We start from the raw sequence: 18,706 nt of genomic DNA on the forward strand, positions 1-18,706 counted from the left end.
GCTCATATTAGACCTCATATTCGATCGTCAACAACTCGGTTAACAGTTTGCTGCGAAACGTGTTCATCATTGTGTCGTCCTCTGAGAAAATCGGTGGGTTGGCAGCTTCTTCCCGCATATTTCTCCCAACTGGCCAACTTATTTTTTATTTTATTTTATTTTGGGATTTGTTCTGCGCTATACGGAGTATGTGTGTGAGGGAATGTTTTGCTGTTCCCCCCTTTTTTTTCGCTTGAAGGGCTTTGAGTAGCCCACAATAGTGGATGTTTCAAAGTGGTCGGGCTTCACTATGCATGCAATCTACTTGCATAGCCCAGATGATCATCGTGCGCTGGTCAGACAAGCCCACTTTCCTGCCCGGGTTTCTGACTACCTGGCAACTGCTTGAATTCACACTGGACATGCGCCACCTTAAATCATACTTCGCGAAATTGATGGCTGACGACAGACTCTTGCAAGCTCGACATGCATCGCACCAATCCTGCAGGAACTCGGATTCGGTTATTTCTCGGCAATTTCTTTCAATTCCTGTGCGAGTCTGAGAAGGTAGAACCGTGCCATATCTGTCGGGAGTCCCTCGAAAGACCTTTCCATCTTTTGGAGGTCGGCTCTTGCTTTCTCATAGGCCTGCACGTCACGATTCCCGTAGACATCCCGTCCAGCAGCATAACCCTTCGAGAGATTTCGGAAGAAAACGTTCACGGCGACGCTGACTTGGCCAGTCGGTGATGCTGTATGAAGCCACAGTGGAGGGAGGAAAAGGATGTCGCCGCAGCCCAGCCTTGCCTCGTGTGGCGAGGTGTGTGGAATTGATGCAATTGCCCCATCTTCCGAGTTTTGGAAAATGTTGACAGTTGAGCTCGAGGCACCAGCTGGAACGGATAAATGTTGCACATCCTGTGGCGGGAAAAGAATCAATCGTTTCTCACCACGTACTTGGCATAGAACATTGGCCATCACCTATTCTGGCGTCAATACTCCTCACGCTGCGTTGTCTTTTCCATTTTTATAACTCACGTCATAATGGAGCCACAGAGTGACAGGCCCCGAGATCCTCAGAGGAGAGCTGTGGGCATTCTCCGTAACCACGGCGAGTGCCTCCGGCAGGTGGAAATCGTTTTTCAAAATTGGGAAATCAGTCGCAAGATTGGCAGGGACCTTTGTTGGTTGCTCGGCAGAGATGCTTCGAAGATACTGGCGACCACCAGCATGCACCTCATCCAGAAACGTGCCGAATGACTTTGTTGTGTAGGCAAAGTTCTTGGTCTGAAAGCTCATATTCTCGGACTGGGCTTCATGGACCACCACCTGACAAAACACTTTTAACACGCAAGTCACGGCGCCATAGCCCCGGGGCGATTGGTTTGACTTACTTCACGGTCCTTACCCACGGCATTTGTCAAGTATTCTTGGGTCCAAAGATCAGTGCATGGCCCAATATCAGATCCTTCGATGATGACGGGTTTGCTGTCAGCCAGTATCTGTTTGAATTGTGCGGCATTTTGCACTCGGACGCGAGGAATCGCCGTGATGTTTCCCGCGGACTTGTATTTGCCATTTGGAGAGCCACAAGGTTGAGCGATAGGTGGTGCGGTCTGGTTGGATTGGATGATTTCGGGGACCATCGTCCATTCGTTCTTGCTTGGCGAATCTATGGCCTTCCAGCTCCAAGTCCCCTCCGTCCAAAATGTTCCAAACGAAAAGCACACTGCTCCACCTCCTAGAATAACAACTTCGCTGGGACCAGCAGCATATGATACATGGCCTGTTAGGAGAGGTCGCGGTCCCTCAAATCCGGTCCCAAGCCCTATCGCTGACAGGACACTGGAAGTCCAGGATGGTCGACCGTCAAGAAAGTTTTCCACCTGCGTTAGGTCAAGAAGCATGATTTCCATGTCAAGTGGGACTGTTTGTTCTGGAATTATACCACCGACGATTAATAGGCCCCATGGAGTTGTGTTGACCGTGGCCCCAAACCGATGGATGTACTTGAACAAAGGCGAGGTTTCTTGGAGGACCTTGGTCTGGTCGTTGAGCTCCAAAGAGAGGGATCCATCGCTTCGCTCACGCAGCTGCCAGGTCCAAAAGTCCTGCAGCACAGTTCCATCTTGTCCTATTCCGCCAAAGAGAACACCTGAACAGTTATCCATGCCTCCCAGACTTGCCCCAAATCGTGGTTTTAGGCAGGATTCCTTGCAATCGATCGTTTTCCACCCCTCTCCGTTATTCCTCCAAAGCAGCCAGTCATTCAACACCGTGCCGTCGCTGCTCTTGCCACCATAAACGAGGGCATAGTCAGACTCCAGGCTGACCTTGACGGCACTGTGTCTGAATCGGCCCGACGGCAAGCTTTGGACTTGGCGCCATTGGCTCCCTTGCCTAAACCAACAATCCTCGAGACTCTTCGCGGGTGACATTCGACCCCCAACAATCAAGCAGTCCCCATTGCTCAGACCAGTCGCAGTGTGACACATCCTTGCGGAGACGTCTCGAGGAGGGAAGGGCTTCTGGGGACTGGAAATCTCCTTCGAATTGGTGTATAAATCAGTTGTTGCCAGTCGCGTTTGACGGCCCAATCCGGAGTGATGGCCAACAGAGGAGCCGCTATCCGGTATCAAAGCCCCGAATCTCCGTTGACCTGCCCCGGTGGGACAATTGGGAACAAGCTTATACTGGCTAGACAGGCTGACCTGTGTTGCCGGTTTCCCTTCCGAGCTTTGATTCGTCTCTCGCTGCTTCGTAGAAGCACGGAGAAGGAAATAGTGGGATGCGAACAGTGCAAACTCCTCCCACTCGTCGAATGGTTCTACTGCATCCAACGACATCCGCAGGGAGCTATCTACGAATGTGTCGTCCGACCACAAATCCCAGAGAGTTCTCGCATGTGCTCGCAGCCAACCAGCGCTCTTGAAACGCTGCTCCTGTTCGCCCAGTGATGGATATTCGTTAATAGAGTAAAGCGGCGCCCCAAGTTTCTTGAAATGTTGCATCATGGTTGACGCGAACGGGTGGTCGGGTCCATCGGGGAAGAACTGCTCCAAAATGCAAAACTGGCAGTCTTCATCATGTCGGTTAGCAATCTCTCTAGTATGAACATGCATCATACGGGGAAGGGGCAGTTCTTACCATCGCTTAATTTCGAAGCCCAATTGACCACTGCATTCGCGGATTTAACATCCATGTATGTTAACGAAACCTCGGCGAGAAAAAGGACCGAACATTCGGAGGGCAGTATTTGGGCCTTAAGAACACGGTCCAGTTTAGTGAGATTCTTCAAATCACAGCCTATTGCGATGTAGTCTTTGCTGCGAATCTGTATATCGCTATCATCTGGTAGAAACTCTACACCCTCAAGGAGCTCCGTAATCTCGCCTGTTTGTCGAAGAGCTGTTTTCTTATTGATCATGAGTTTCTCATAATCGATATCCACGAATGTTGTATCTTTACACAACGATTTGTCGGCGCTGAGAAGCATGAAGGGCAGGGGATCACTACGGTATTCCAACTTAGCAGGCGGTCTAGTACTTGTTGTATCTCCACTGTTTGGAGATCAGACTACGACTCACAATCCACATCCAAGATTCAAGACAAATTTGGGTCTATCCGAGGGTTCTCTCATAAATTGTCGTACAGTCTCTGCCATGGCGTGCATACGAAGCCAATAACCACGGTTGATCAAAGGCGACCGCCTCTGGGGCTTCTTAACGAAATACCGGAAGAAATGCGGCTTGGGATAGTAGGACATCTCGACGCTTCGTTTAGATACAATACTGCTATTGTTCGTCTATCAATGTCGACGCCAGAAAAGCCAGGCACGTGGTTAGCACCGAAACTATGCGCGCAATGGCATTAGCCCACATCATTGACAACTTACCCCCATCACCAAGTCCGCTTCCTTTTCCGCCTTGGAATTGACACCAGCCATGGCTGGTTTCTTTGCAGAGCCCATGGCGGAGTCTGGTTTGTGTTCTGAGAGTCGGGGGGGGGGGGGTTCCGCGGGGTATTGGAGCGCAGGACGCAGACCAGAATAGTCCGGAGTCTTAATTAATTTTTCCCCTACCGAATCAAGGTGTGGCCCAAGCGCCCGGTCTCGCTTGTCGCGCCTGCCGGCGACCGGGCAACAGCAACGAACTGCGGTTCAGCGATCCCCCAGATGCTCCGCTTCCTTTAGCCACTCCCCTCGGCCTCTTTCGTCCTATCGTCGCCTATGCGCATGTACTGCATGTGATATCTATTCGTCAGGATTGACACTCGTTTCTCTGGGCGCTGGGTTATGCACTGTAGGGGGCTCTTGGTGACGAAAGCGGTCCTGTGATAGGGTCCTGTTTGACCCCTCCACTGCTAGCTTATTCAACTCGGGGTTTCCCGCGAGGCGTCTAACTATTCATTTTCGGTATCCTCTGTTAGACCTATCGAGGGAATCTCCTTTATTTTTCTCCCACCCAAACCATACCGTCTCGTCTTCGATAAAAATAGCACCACGGAGCTCCTCAAGGTTGCTAAGGGGTGCTTGGAGGAACAGGGCCCTTTGAACAGCATCATAGATCCAAGTGATCTACTGCAGACAAAATGGCAATGAACTACGTCACTTTCAACCAGGACTACAGCTATCTGGCTGTAGGTAAGAACAACCCTTGGTCGACACACTTGGGTTGTGTACGTCTGGCTGACATCTTCTAGCAACCGCGAAAGGCTTTCGAATCTTCACGACGGAACCGTTCGCCAAAAGCTATGAAACGAAGGAAGGGAACATCGCGATTATAGAGATGCTTTTCTCGACGTCTCTTGTTGCGCTCATATTGTCGCCGCGTCGCCTCCAGATCACTAACACCAAGGTTCGTCCAACATCCCTGCGTACCCTTATGTGCAACGCAACAAAAGGAACTATGTTACTTCGCTTCATCGTCCAATACATGCTGACCTATTTTCCATCTCTGCGGTCCATATAGCGCCAATCTACGATATGCGAGTTGACGTTCCCAACCACCGTCCTAGCAGTCAAGCTAAACCGCAAGCGACTTGTGATTGTTTTGGAGGATCAGATCTACCTTTATGACATCCAGACCATGAAGCTACTATATGCTATTGAAACGTCGCCAAACCCCAACGGTAAGCTTTTCATACTTGCTTTGGGAAAGACCCAAGATAATTCCGTCTTCTCCGAAATCTAACATTCAGTAGCGATCTGTGCCCTTTCTCCGTCCTCCGACAACTGCTATCTCGCATACCCGCTTCCTCAAAAAGCACCGACTGCATCGTTCAGCCCTCCGTCCCATGCTCCTCCCGGAACTACACACGTCTCTCCGACAAGCGGCGAAGTCATGATCTTTGATACTGTGAAGTTGGAAGCCATCAATGTGGTTGAAGCACATCGGTCACCGCTGGCGTGTATCTCGATGAACGGCGACGGCACCCTTATCGCTACGGCGTCGGACAAGGGAACCATCATTCGAGTCTTTTCCGTTCCGGACGGTCACAAGCTCTATCAATTCCGACGAGGCTCGATACCTTCTCGCATTTACAGCATGTCTTTCAACACAACGTCTACTCTCCTATGCGTGTCTTCATCGACGGAAACGATACACTTGTTTAAACTGAGTCACCAAAACCAGAGTTCGGAAGGCTCACCTGGATCATCCTCCCCTACCGGTCGGGAAAGGGCTCTGAGCCAAAGCTCGCTTGGCAATTCTCCGGATGCTGACGACCTGCCTGGAGATGGTGAGTCCTCGGATATGCCCTCTAGGAAGCACAACGGGACTCTCATGGGGATGATCCGTCGAACTTCACAAAATGTTGGCAGTTCATTTGCTGCTAGGGTTGGAGGCTATCTCCCCAAGGGGGTGAGTGAAATGTGGGAACCGGCGCGGGATTTCGCCTGGATCAAGCTCCCCAAATCGAATCAAGGGTCCGGGGCGAACGGAACCGCTGGTCCGCTCAGAAGCGTTGTTGCCATGAGTAGCAACATGCCTCAGGTCATGGTAGTGACTAGCGATGGCAACTTTTACGTTTTCAGCATTGATCTTTCCAAGGGAGGCGAGGGTACCCTGACAAAACAATACTCGTGAGTTCTCTTTTCTACTCGTGTTCCGTACCAAAATACTAACCAAAAATGACAGGGTACTCGATTCCAACGACAGGCTTGGGTATTCTGTCACGGACTATTGAACATCTGTCTAAATGCTGTTCATTTAGCGCTTACGCTCGTTATGATATATCTCAACACTTCTATATATTTATTGCTGCCAGCGACGGTCCTCTTTCTTGCTTTTCCTTCTGCGGCGTCCCTCACACACTTTATCTGGTGTCGGCTGTTTTAACAATTTCTTCGAAGACCCTTCTCAACCCCATCCAGATCTCAAACGATAATAATAGCTTACTTATTCTCCAGTCTTACGATCTACCGATCTCAACTGATTATTAGCAGCATCTCTTGGATTCCGTAGGCTTGTAGTATCCGCAAACCCATCCTAGGATTAGATGCATTCACCCTGTCCGTAATGTTTGCTGTGGTATGTTCATTAATTTCATCCAGCACAGTATTGGTCACATGACGCGATACCTTGGTGGACGGTGGGAAGTGGATAAATATGAATAACCGCACCTAAACCCCGAGATAATCAGCGGAGACCCACGAGATCTGAAAACTCCCGAGACAACGAATCTAATACATTCATGATCGATCATCGGTTCAGAGTAACGCTCGCCTAGCGCACTTATCGACTGCTTCTTCTATATCCGTCTGATCCAGCATCATCCGAGCCCTGAACAACAAGCACAACCAGCGCAATGGATACAATGAGCTCAAATCAGGACGCAAGCTCGAATCCTACTTCCAAAAAGCCCAGAAGTGAGCAATACCCAGGCAAACGACCACCCAAGAACATGAATCCACTCCAAAAAGGAATCCACGACTACTTGACAACCCATGTATCCCCGTCCGTACTATCAGGCTACGGCATTTCCCTAGAGGCGTTACTACCCACGCTACCTAAACGATATACTATCTACGAGCCCATGTTGCTTTTACCTGTCAATGCGCTGAACACGCCCCCAGCCTGGAGCGCATTTTACCAATCGCTCAGCGACGAGGAAAGACAGGTCCTGTACGCATCGATAGCGAAAGCATTCAGTCGTCTGGGGGTGACGCACGTCGCGATCAACGCGCCGATTGCGTTAACAGATGTGCAAGGACACGAGAATAAGATGAGAAGTCCCGTGGGCTTGGTTCCTCTTTACGGAGACTTCGGGGCTCTCCCCTCAGGGAACGACGAGACGGGACAGCCCAGTGAGGATGATCTACGACAGGCATTCTGGGTGCGGACGGTGCAGAACCATGGGATCGTTCAGATCTGGGCGCCGCTTTACACGATGTTCTCTCGAGGGAATATCACGGAGAAGGCTCGGATATTGGGCCATGGAGCAGCGTTTGAGGGTCTCGATGCGAGCTCGTTGAGAGATGATGCCATTGGAGATATAAGTGTGGTGGATATGTATGCGGGCATTGGGTATTTCGTTTTCTCGTATCTGAAACGAGGAGTCAAGCGGGTGTGGGGATGGGAGATTAATGGGTGGTCGGTAGAAGGCCTGCGAAGGGGTTGCATCGAGAATGGATGGGGATGCAAGGTAGTGCGAGTTCAAGAGGATGGACATGTGAGCGAACCCATCCCCGACTTGGTTGAGAATCTTCGGGACTCGGATAAAGTGGTCATCTTTTATGGTGATAACAAGTTCGCGGCTGAGATTCTGATGAGAACTAAAGAGCTCTTGAGTGCTCGACAGTCTTGGAACAGCATTCGACATGTGAATCTCGGTCTCCTCCCCTCGTCGTCTGCGGCTTGGAGAAACGCCTGCAAAATGATTGACTGTCGGAAAGATGGCTGGGTCCATGTACACGAGAACGTGGATATCCAGCAAATCGAAGAGAAAAGCCAAGAGATTAGCAGGGAGCTGGGGATGTTGCGAGCGCAGGTGCTTGATATCCCCGAGGTAGCTGTGGAATGCCGACATGTCGAACAAGTCAAGACCTATGCACCGGGAGTCATGCATTGTGTCTTTGACATGCGGTTGCCATCCTCCGAACCTAACTTGCAAAGATCAGTATGAGGGCAATGTGCCTTGGGTACACCTTTCCCAGCGGAAAAACATTGAATAATCATATCGCATCAATACGTTCCTAATGTACATAGATCACACGTGTCATCATGTCGGACAGAAGGTCAACGAATGGAAGATCAACGGAAGCCAGCAGAACATATATACACCAACAGAAACAAAAACGCCAGTTTAAGTCGCTTTAAGGAACTTCCGCGGGATGTTTGCCTCGACAATCGCCATGCTCTCCAGTTTCTCGAGCTTCTCCGCAGCCAGATCCTCCTCGTCATGACGCTGGAAGTGCTCAATATCCTCCGGGTGCGTGAGCTCGTCCACCGTCGCATCGTCTCCGTGGTACTTCTCGAAGTGATGGATTTCATATTCATACTCGATATCGCCGTGGTGGCCCGGCCCGAATCCAAAATCGGGCAGCCGGGTACCCTCCGAGATGAGGCGCATCCAGTTGTCTGAGCTGATGACACCGGTGTTGGTGGGATCAAAGAGACCGAACACCTCCCGGATGGCCTGTTGCTTGCGCTCTTCGCTTACACCCGCGTTCGATTCGTCGTCGAGACCGTATGTTTTGCGAACTTCCTCCGCCGTCCAAACTCCGGAGCTGTCGTAATCGTGGAGGATGAAAAAGGACGACGCATCGAAATTATCAACGTGGTGCTCCTCTGGGGGTTCGGTCATATTAGCATGGTCTTGCGCTGCTCCGACGCTGTCGCATATAGTTTAATGAGTACGGAAGGTGCCCATACCCTGCATGTGTCGCGTCGCCCAGTCCGAGGAAGGAGGCTGGTCATTCGAGTGAGACCCGTGGGCATTTGCGAAGCTGCCACCGAGGGCAAGCAACGCGCTAATGAGGGTGACCGAGCGAACAAGCATGATTAACTCAGATTAAAAAAAAAGAGCAATTCAACGAGGCCAGAAGAAGAGCAAATTATCGAAGGAAGAAGAGAAAACGTGTAAACAGATGTCAGCAAGGACTAACCAAGTGGTGACATGGGGGCAGCTTCCGATAGTTAGTCCTCTGTAGTAGACTAGACTGGAGATAAGCTGGGGCCGCAGCCGTTTGCAGTGTTTGCACAGCACCGCGGGAGTCTTACGACTTTTGCCGACGCCGATGATTCTCATCCGTTCCTGGCCATTGTCCCCTCCTGCCTCAAAACTTTCGCGCACAACACTTGGCACAGGCCATTGACCCTTCTAGGGGCGTTCTCGGAGTCCGACAACCAATTTCGTTTATTGTTCGGATCTTCACGAAGACAGATGTCCCGATAATGCTACGCTTTTGGTCCCGCGCCCCCCAGGCGCAGTCGACCTGTGGATGCGTCTCTTGCCTGAGCACCAGCTCTGGGGGATTGGCATCTCGGACAGCATCGGCCGCCAGCAAACGTCGTCTGCGGATCGGAAACTCGGTTACAGCGTTGTACACCAGCATCTTTGCCGCTGCCGCTTTGGCGGATGCTCAAGCCAAGGACCAACGCCGTCTGGAATGGAAGGAAAAAATAGCGGCGGTGAAGGAGGAGGTCAACGAGCTGGTGGATGAGGAACGGCGACTACTAGAAGCTCTCGCATCACGGCAAAAACCCAGGCTCTTCAACGCGACGTTTCACGCACGGCAGCATCGTCCCTTTCAGATGACCTCCGAGATATTCTCAAGACGCCCAGGGCAACTCTCGCTTCGCTCCTATCACTCTCAGACGGTCACGAAAAACTCAAAAGAGAAGCACAATAAAGAATCGGAAGTGGATGCTGGCCTCAGTCCGGAGTTACTCAGGGAAAACTCGAAATTGTTCTCGGAATTGTCATCTGAAGGATCCTGGAATGTCATTATCCCACGCGAGTCCTTAAATAGGCATCTTGACGACGATACCCCAGATGATGTATATGTGACCCCAGACGCGGTTCACGATGCGGATACATTCAGAGACCCTTTACTTTCAAGATTGGCGCAAGACGAACGAGGGTTTGCTTTTGAGAAGAATACGATACCATTGTGGCTTGTAAAGGATAAAGCCCGCATGAAGGCCATACGTGTTGTCGCTTTGAAACAGCTAGCAATCCGGTTCCTGTTGCGCCCTACAATCGCCCACGACTATCTGGGTCTTCGAGCTCAGTACGAAACTGATCCATCACAGCCTCGACTGCGCACCCAACAACTTCTCTACGAACTGAATAAACTTAGGCGCAAGATGATGAAACTTAAGACGAGAAAACAAGTCGACCCCGAAGATATTGTCCCGGGCTGCAATGTCGAGGCTGACAAGTATCGATCATTTGAGGTGGACCGACAAATTCGAACCGATGTTGAGGACTATTTGTGCGGGGATGCATCCCTTGATGAGCTTCTTATCAAGCTGGCGCACAGTCTAGCCAACTCTCCTGATCCAGATCGAGTAGTGGGACTGAAGTATATGCTCTTGGCATTCACCAGGACTCGCCAAACTGACTTGGCCGAACTGGTTCTGAAGGCAATATTGCCTAACATGTTCCCACTAAACTCTTCTTTGATTCTCGCCATACTCACTCACAACTACAGAACCAAGAACCTGAGAGGTTGGGATACGTTCCTGGACATGCTCAGTGGAAAGAACTTCCCGGTCGATATAGGAAAACTGGGTTTCTTTAAACCAAAAAGGGTCAATAATATTGATATTACAATTCCCCCGTCAAGTTCTGCCAATGCTGTTGTTTATTCCACACTGATCCTCGGATGCCTAAACTTTGGGCAGCCTGACCGAGCCAATGCGTATCTTTCATATGCCAGATCTATCGGGTATATGGACAGTTTCCCCACTCTAAATGCCTACCTCAAGTATTATGGCAACCAGAGGGATTGGCGAGCTTGCCTACAGATCATGAAAAGAGCATTGGCTTTCATGGCATCTTCCACCGAACACCCGGAAGTTGAACTCGAGCGTCTCATCACGCTCATGGTGCGCGCCTGCGATAACTGCAATGCACATGACTTGTCCGAGGCTCTTATCGTTACTGCCGTGAACAGTGGATTTGCCTGGGAGTCTGCCATGAAGCAAATAGACTTGATCTTTCCCGCTGACCTCGATTATAAACGATGGGAAACAGCAAGGGACAGCTCATCATCAGATATGTCGCAAAAGCCTATCTGGGAAAAATGTTACGCCTTCGTCAACGCTGCTTCTGACAAGCTGAACGATCTCGGCCCTGATGCCGAACCTGCACGTCGGTGGATGAAGCTGATGGATACCTATTCTCAGCAAGTGCTCTCAAGTATGGTCTCTGGTGCCCCGACAGAGTTCAAACAGGCAGGTAATTTGATTGCTCAGCTAGAGAACCTACAAATCTCACAATCACCTAATGTGGATGACCAAACATCATCTTATTCTAATGACATCGCGGAGGCGCACCAACGGGAGATCTCTAGCCTCAAAGATGAAGTCTCTCAGTTGAAACAAATGGTCTTCGAACTGACCCAAACCACATCCAACACCCCAACGGCTGCACCTGAACAAGTCTCCCCTCCAACTGATATGGGAGAGCTGAAGGCCCAGCTCTCGACAACAGAACTCGACCCCACCGAACCGCCAGCCCACATGGCTGTCAATCGAAAATCATCTGGGCAATCATATCGAAAATCATTTGGGAAACCATATCGAAGCCCATCTCGGAACCCAAATCGAAAGCCATATCGGAACCCATATTGGAACCCATAGAACTGGACTCGTTTGCAAGTTTCCCGCCATGACGCGTCCATCGTCTATCGGGCGGCGCTTTTGATCATGGAGGAGCGCATGAAATGTATTTGTCGTATAAAGAAAGAAGAAGCATTGGAAGGCGTGACTGGGAGTTTATATTGGCTTTATCATCGATCGATTATCACTTTCTTTCTGCATTGTTAATATACTGGACCGAACTGTACATTATCATTATGAAATCAAACCTGGTACTATACACTTCTACGATGCTCTAGAAAACATTCCTCTCTTCTAATTTGTCTTTTGACTTGAAGAATAGTATGATAGAAAGACCCTTTCCCGTTGATTGAAAATATACTATACCTCATGCTATGTATGCGCCACATCTGATCATCCTGAAGTGAATTCTACCAAGGAATGAAAATTTGCCAGATCTACAACACTCCGCCGGCGGCACAGAACGGAACAAACGGGTCAAAGGGAGGGAAAAAAGACCACTCAAATATGGTATTTTCATCTCAACCTTCAAAAAAGGTAGAAGTGTTCAAATCCGGGAACAGCGTGAAATATATTTATATAAAAGGATAAAACAAAATCTATGCATTCATTAAATTTAAAACAAAAGGGAATAAAAAATCTATCGTCTCCTCGAGGAATCAGAACGCATTTTCTCCTTTCGAGTCAACCTCTCCGCGGCACGAAGCAAAGAGGAGCGAATGTCGCCCTTGGGGAAAGAGTTGATATCGTAATATGTTGGGGCAATGTCCTAGAAGAAAGCGAACAGAATAAATAGGTTAATAGGATGCGGTCTAATGGAAGGTTGATATCAGTTGGGAAGGGGAAGTCAGGACTTACAATGAGCCATTCAGGTTTGACGGCGGTGACAGTTCTGATATAGTTCTTGGTAGTGAGGACGAATTCGTTGTACAGGACCCATTCGGCCTCGTGGCCCAGCACGGTGGAGGGGTGGAGAAGAACATTCTGGTGGTCTTTGATGGTGGTGTACATGTTCTTGCCCTGAGCCTCCTTTCTGGCGACCTGCATGAAGAATCCAGCGCAAAGTGCGCGCCGGATGTTCTCGTAGTACTTCTTGTCTTCGAAAGGAGTTGACACCATCTCGAGTTCCTCGCGTTCCATGATCCGCAGGAGTTGCATGCGCACGTTATCCGCCGACTGGAGGGAACGCAGGGACAGGAAGTGGTCGTGGCACCACTGTTTCAGGTTTTCCTGCGCATCCGGGCTCTTGAAAGCGTGGTAGACGTTGAGGAGAGACAGATGGTCGCCATCGGGGTGGGCGAAGAGGTTCTTCATTTCGTCGGCCCGTTTCCGCTGAGAAGCCGGTCTCACGAACACCTGTGGGACGGAAAGCAGGGCAGTGATGGAGAGAATCTCGTTGGAGCAGTAGAATTCGGGCGAGCTGATCAGCATGACGGCGAGGGCAGGGTCCAGAGGGAACTCGGATGCCAGGCGTCCTAGCTGGGTCAGGTTTCCATCGTCGTCGAGACACGCCAGGTAGTTCAGTTCTTCCAAAGCTCGCATAAGCGTCTCGGGAGCCGGAGGGTCCATCAGATCAAAGTGGACCAAGTCATCGATACCGAGCTTTTTCAACTCCAGGACGGTCGACGAAAGGTTGGAACGCAAAATTTCGGGATAAGTCTGGTCGATCAACTCCTTCTTGAAAGCACCTTCGGTGTACAGGCGGAAGCATTTTCCGGGGCGCGTACGACCGGCACGACCGGCACGTTGCTGTGCAGACGCCTTGGAGATGGGAGACACCAGGAGAGATTCGACACGAATCCGGGGGTTGTAGATCTTCTGCTTGGAGAAACCGGGGTCGACGACATAGACGATACCATCGATGGTCAGCGAAGTTTCGGCAATGTTGGTCGAGACGATACATTTGCGGCCGGGGCGACCTCCGGGACGACGGGGTCCAGGGGCTTGGTCGAAGATGCGCTGTTGCATGTGCGGCGGGAGACTGCCGTACAGAGGGTAGGTCTTCAAAGGTCCAGCATCGACTTCTCTCATCATTTCGTCTACTTCTAGAGAAATTTTGCGCGCAGCATCCTCAATCTCTTCTTCACCGGTCAAGAACAGAAGGATGTCACCTTCTGGCTCAGTGGCGTGGATTTGAAGGACTGTCCGGACGGCAGCCTCCACGTAATCTTGTTCGGGCTCGGGGGTGTAGAAGATTTCCACCGGGTGGGTACGACCGGGAACTGCAAGCAGAGGCGCATCGTTGAAATAGCGCTGGAACTTCTGCGCATCCAAAGTGGCAGACATGATAATGATCTTCAAGTCCGGGCGGCGCGCTACAACTTCCTTGAGAAGTCCCATCAAAACATCCGTCGCCATGGTTCTTTCGTGAGCTTCGTCAAGAATGATTGTGCTGTATCGGTTGAGGTTGTGATCGTTCATGGCTTCCCGCAGAAGCATACCATCGGTCATGTACTTGAGGACCGTTTTGGGGCCGGTCATGTCTTCGAAACGAATACTGTAACCCACTTCCTCGCCGAGGGTGACATCCATTTCGGCAGCCACACGCTGGGCGACGGACATCGCGGCAACACGACGAGGCTGGGTACAGGCGACCATTTTGCGCTGCGACTGTGGCAAATCGTCGAAGAGAACGAACTGAGGGATCTGGGTGGTCTTTCCGGAACCGGTTTCACCGACGAAGACCAAGATTTGGGATTGCTGATACAGCCGCAAGAATTCATCTCTGTACAAGGAACATGATCAGTGATCGGAGTGGCGGGTGAAGAACTTCGAGACACTTACCTCTGCGCATGAACGGGGAGATCGCGACGGGTCTTCAAGATCGACAAGTACTTGCTGCTGAAGGGTCGGTTGTTGAAAGGGTTGAAATCGCCATCCTCAATCTTCTTTGCCTGAGCAGCGGTCGTCTGATGTCTCGTCACCTTGGCGAAAGGGGAGTCCTTGTCTAAAGTGCCATCGGTCCATGAGTGAGAGCCACCGTTGGAGGACGAGTCCGCATACATGTGAGCCAGGTACGGATTGTCCTTGGGATCCGTGCCGGTCTTGTCCATTTTCTGACGCTTAGCACGCGAGCCGTCCTCAGAGTCTGAACGTCGGTCAACCATGACGTTTTGCCAGGGAGGGAAAGGAAGGGAAGGGAAGGGAGAGGTGAGTGTGAGGGTTGTTCGGGACGAGGGTGTTTCTCCGCAGACAACGGTGAGCGAAGAAAAAAAAAAGCTGTTCCCGATATGGCAGGTCGGCCGCCTATCGCCACAGTTGCTGCCACTACTCCTCACCGCCCGCTGGATTCTGCCGGCCCAAACCCCACGGAAAAGCGCAAGGGACGCTACCTTCGAAACGGTTTCATCGGACGAGTGAGGGGGCCGCTGTTCCGTCGTCCTACAGCTTCCTGCTCCCTGTATCCTTTTTCCTCTCCCCGTTCTGTCTCCTCGGATGGTCTCTATCGAATAATGTGTGGGAGCCAGTAATTGGGTTGATCATTCCATTGTTTTCAATTGCCTACCTACCCGGGACTAATTCTGCACGCAGATCATCCGTGTCAGCAACAGCCCACTCTAACTAACCGCTCTGATTAATTTCCAGAGTTCTCGGTCCGCCCTTCATCTGTTTGGAAAATTGTGTCCAAATAGCTCCGGCGGTCATACTTCTTTGGATTTCACTGTATAGAAGGGGATTGTTTGATCTCATCTCCTCGCTTGATCATACTGAGAAGCCGCTTGTCGTGTTTACAAGATGGACTACAACCCTGACGATGTGGGGATCAGCTTCTGCGTTGGACAGCATGAAAGCAAGCGCACAGAAACGATTACTACTCAGGTAGTGCAGGCAGCTCATGAGAGTAGTGTATGAGTCGCTCTGCGCCCAATTGTTGCGCTATTAAAATGCTAACGGCTCTTCTTTTAGTATGATATGCTTACGACCCCGATAACTACCTCCCACTTCCAATCCCGGGTTCTAGGCTTGCTCTCCTCTCATCTGTCCAACACACAGGCGGTGACTCCTGATGCTCATGGGACTCTGGGAAACACGGCGAACACACAGCCCCTGGTCATTCCGCCTCTGGGGCCGTCAGATACTCATTTGACTCCGAATGATGCGATGTCCCAATTGGTGGGCGCTACTAGCTCTTGGATTGATTTGTGTTCTCCCGATCCGTTGGTTGCGGACATTTCTCGCCAAGTGTTGATGTTGGAAGTGGCCTATGCAGCCTTTTGCGGAATTGGATACCTTTTGGTTCCTGGGCCAAAATTGCATCATGGGAGCATGCACTCGGAAGGCGTGGTGTACTATGCTCGAGCAATCCAGGATGCAATCAATCTTGGTCCTTACATCCAGTTCCATATCTGGTTGCAGACCGTTGACAACCCGGACCTGGAAGTCGATGAGATGGGCGACTTGAAACCCCGCGCTGAATTTCTTGAAGGCTTCCCGGGAGCAACATCCCCGAGCGTGGACCCTTTCGGCACATGGGACGCCTGGGACACCATCAGAAGAATCTGTAGATATCATTCGAGACTTTTCATAGGTAAGGATGTCCCGTGTATACCTCTATTTTGCTTGTTTGATTCTCTCCTCGGCCTCGATATATTGCTACTAAGACACTATTTTTAGCTCTTTCCTTACCGAAATTCCTTCCGCCTATGTCGGTCCAATCTCGGTGGCATTCTGAGCCAGTCCACATGCTTACTATTGACGCGAACTCTTTCATCAAAAACCAGAAGGGTTATCCCGTCTTATCCAAGGGACATCAGGCTCTGATTGCTCGGTTTATGTGTCTTCGTACACCTCCCTGGATACTTCTGTGCGATGTTGGGCCCATCCCGGGAGTGGAACCAGACGAGTCGTTTGATTCGAACGTGTCTGGCTCCGAATACCCGAGCCTGACGCAGGCTGCAGTTTCGAACAAGAAACACTATGACTCCACGCCCCATTTGTCGTACATCAGGAATCTTCAAAATAAACAGCCTTCACGAAGCGCTCTGGAAAGATTTGGAGTCGGCTATCAAGACTATCTACAAGCTCCGCTCCAGCCATTGACCGTCAATCTGGAGAGTATCACCTACGAAGTTTTTGAGAAGGATCCTATCAAATACGAATGGTACGAAAGGGCTATTGCCAAAGCTTTGAGCGACTGGGCAACGCAGAAGAAGCCAACCTCAAACCCGGACGGTCGAGTGGTTCTGGCGGTAGTGGGTGCCGGTCGAGGGCCTTTGGTCACTCGAGCACTCAAAGCAAGTGCCGAAACAGGCGTTGACATCGACTTGTGGGTGGTTGAAAAGAACCCCAACGCATTTGTGCTTCTCCAGCGCCACAACCAGAACCTCTGGGGTGGAAAAGCTACCCTTGTCCAGTCCGATATGCGTAGCTGGAAAGGACCCCGAGTAGAGAAGAAAGAGCTTACGCCACAGCACCCAGCCTCGGTTGGGCAATCTCTGGGCATTCAGGACTCTTACCTCTACAACTCGAACACATCGCAAGCCCCTGAGGCCGAGGCCAAGCCGACCGCGCCCGAGTTCGCCTATACTACGATTGATATTGTAATCTCCGAGCTCCTAGGCTCATTCGGTGACAACGAACTCTCACCCGAATGCCTGGATGGCATTACTCACCTAATCAATCCTGTGCACGGCATCTCCATTCCGGCCTCGTACACGGCCCATTTCACGCCCATCTCGGCGCCCAAGCTTCACGCCGATGTCATGCATCAAACAATCTCCAACCCCGCGGCTCCCGAGACCCCGTATGTGGTGATGTTGCATGCCGTTGACTTTCTTTCGGCAAATCAGCCGTCCGCAGCTAGCATCATGAACAGTAATCTGGCCAACAGCAATGCCAGCAACGTTCGGTCATCCATCGCGACCCTTCCAGGGTCCGAGACTCCGACCCCGTTTGTGCAAACGGCGTGGTCCTTCTCCCATCCTAACAAGCACATCCCGCCTCAATCCCCGTCCTCGTCAACTATTTCGAATGCACACAACGTGCGGCGAACACGGTTGGCATTCCCCGTTCAAAACCGAGGCGTTTGCCATGGCCTGGCGGGATACTTCGAGACTGTCCTGTATCGGGACGTAGAGCTGTCTACCAACCCCGTGACCATGGACAGTAAGAGTGCCAACATGATCAGTTGGTTCCCTATCTACTTTCCGCTCAAGGTAAGCAAGGCGAATTTCCCCCCCAATTGGAACGAGAACAAGACTAACTCTCATGTAGAGCCCTCTCAACGTGCCTGAAAACGGCGAGGTTGTCGTCACCATGTACCGGCAAACCGACGACCGGAAAGTGTGGTATGAGTGGATGGTTGAGGTCTTTGCCTTGGAAGGCTCCGCGGAGCCATCGACCACGGGGCTTATTGCTCCTGTGATGAGCGGAGCCAGGGCCGACTCACCCGGCGCTGACAGCAGCGGTCGCCCCAAATCACAGCCGAGCAAAAACAACAACTCGGGCGTGCGACGGGTTAGGGTGGGCATGAGTGATCTACACTCAAGCATCAAGGAGGGCTGTTTGATGTAAGCGAGGCTAAAACTCCTTGGCGGTGGACCAGAAGGGCTTGGCCGTGAGATTGACGTCGTACACCGTACACGGTTCAAAGCGAAGTTAGTTGAGAGTTTGAGGCGGAACATCGGAAAACAGGATATAAGTAGAAGAAGCAAAGATTTTCGAGAAAAAAAAAAAAAAAAAAAAAAAAAAAAAAAAAAAAAAAAAGAGAAGAAGCAAAGACCGACGCATGAGATTCGCAATGACGTTTCAAAGCATCCAAGCGCGGATCAAAAGCAAGAGAAGTGCAAACTAGAACGAACCACGCATAAAACAAGAGAGCATATTGCATACGTGGATCCATGCGAGGCATCGCCAATCCAGGTGAAGCGGTGATTATCGGATTTCTTTTCCTTTTCTTTTTTTGGACCGACATACCTACCACACTTGGGAAGTTTCCA

At 50.8% G+C, this 18,706-nt stretch overlaps 7 protein-coding genes across 7 annotated transcripts; 4 read left to right on the top strand and 3 right to left on the bottom strand.

Annotated features, from left to right (window-relative positions):
* Nucleotides 1-501: 501 nt before the first annotated feature.
* On the bottom strand, nt 502-3,949 carry KD926_009635 (tRNA methyltransferase PPM2; the record flags this gene model as incomplete). The annotated part of the gene is made up of 6 exons (XM_053095666.1): nt 502-960; nt 1,018-1,308; nt 1,374-3,058; nt 3,127-3,518; nt 3,567-3,784; nt 3,875-3,949. The coding sequence occupies 6 exons, from the start codon at nt 3,947-3,949 to the stop codon at nt 502-504; spliced, it is 3,120 nt and encodes a 1,039-aa protein (XP_052960202.1).
* A 620-nt stretch (nt 3,950-4,569) lies between these two features.
* On the top strand, nt 4,570-6,165 carry KD926_009636 (phosphoinositide binding protein ATG18; the record flags this gene model as incomplete). Its single annotated transcript, XM_053095668.1, has 5 exons — nt 4,570-4,621; nt 4,681-4,835; nt 4,950-5,109; nt 5,182-6,061; nt 6,117-6,165. The coding sequence occupies 5 exons, from the start codon at nt 4,570-4,572 to the stop codon at nt 6,163-6,165; spliced, it is 1,296 nt and encodes a 431-aa protein (XP_052960203.1).
* Nucleotides 6,166-6,786: 621 nt separating this feature from the next.
* KD926_009637 (tRNA(Phe) (4-demethylwyosine(37)-C(7)) aminocarboxypropyltransferase) lies at nt 6,787-8,103 on the top strand (the record flags this gene model as incomplete). Its single annotated transcript, XM_053095669.1, has 1 exon — nt 6,787-8,103. One exon carries the CDS (start codon nt 6,787-6,789, stop codon nt 8,101-8,103), a length of 1,317 nt encoding a protein of 438 aa, XP_052960204.1.
* A 180-nt stretch (nt 8,104-8,283) lies between these two features.
* Nucleotides 8,284-8,979, bottom strand: KD926_009638 (nucleobindin SSP120; the record flags this gene model as incomplete). The annotated part of the gene is made up of 2 exons (XM_053095670.1): nt 8,284-8,768; nt 8,853-8,979. 2 exons carry the CDS (start codon nt 8,977-8,979, stop codon nt 8,284-8,286), a joined length of 612 nt encoding a protein of 203 aa, XP_052960205.1.
* Nucleotides 8,980-9,374: 395 nt separating this feature from the next.
* Nucleotides 9,375-11,789, top strand: KD926_009639 (uncharacterized protein; the record flags this gene model as incomplete). The annotated part of the gene is made up of 1 exon (XM_053095671.1): nt 9,375-11,789. One exon carries the CDS (start codon nt 9,375-9,377, stop codon nt 11,787-11,789), a length of 2,415 nt encoding a protein of 804 aa, XP_052960206.1.
* Nucleotides 11,790-12,408: 619 nt separating this feature from the next.
* KD926_009640 (DEAH-box ATP-dependent RNA helicase PRP43) lies at nt 12,409-14,875 on the bottom strand (the record flags this gene model as incomplete). The annotated part of the gene is made up of 3 exons (XM_053095672.1): nt 12,409-12,537; nt 12,627-14,493; nt 14,553-14,875. The coding sequence occupies 3 exons, from the start codon at nt 14,873-14,875 to the stop codon at nt 12,409-12,411; spliced, it is 2,319 nt and encodes a 772-aa protein (XP_052960207.1).
* Nucleotides 14,876-15,503: 628 nt separating this feature from the next.
* Nucleotides 15,504-18,281, top strand: KD926_009641 (protein arginine N-methyltransferase; the record flags this gene model as incomplete). Its single annotated transcript, XM_053095673.1, has 4 exons — nt 15,504-15,614; nt 15,675-16,296; nt 16,383-17,923; nt 17,982-18,281. The coding sequence occupies 4 exons, from the start codon at nt 15,504-15,506 to the stop codon at nt 18,279-18,281; spliced, it is 2,574 nt and encodes an 857-aa protein (XP_052960208.1).
* Between the last annotated feature and the right edge of the window lie 425 nt (nt 18,282-18,706).

Source organism: Aspergillus affinis (assembly GCF_023601865.1).
Source record: "Aspergillus affinis strain CMG 70 chromosome Unknown NODE_6_length_556011_cov_87_064024, whole genome shotgun sequence".
Taxonomy (NCBI): Eukaryota; Fungi; Ascomycota; class Eurotiomycetes; order Eurotiales; family Aspergillaceae; genus Aspergillus; species Aspergillus affinis.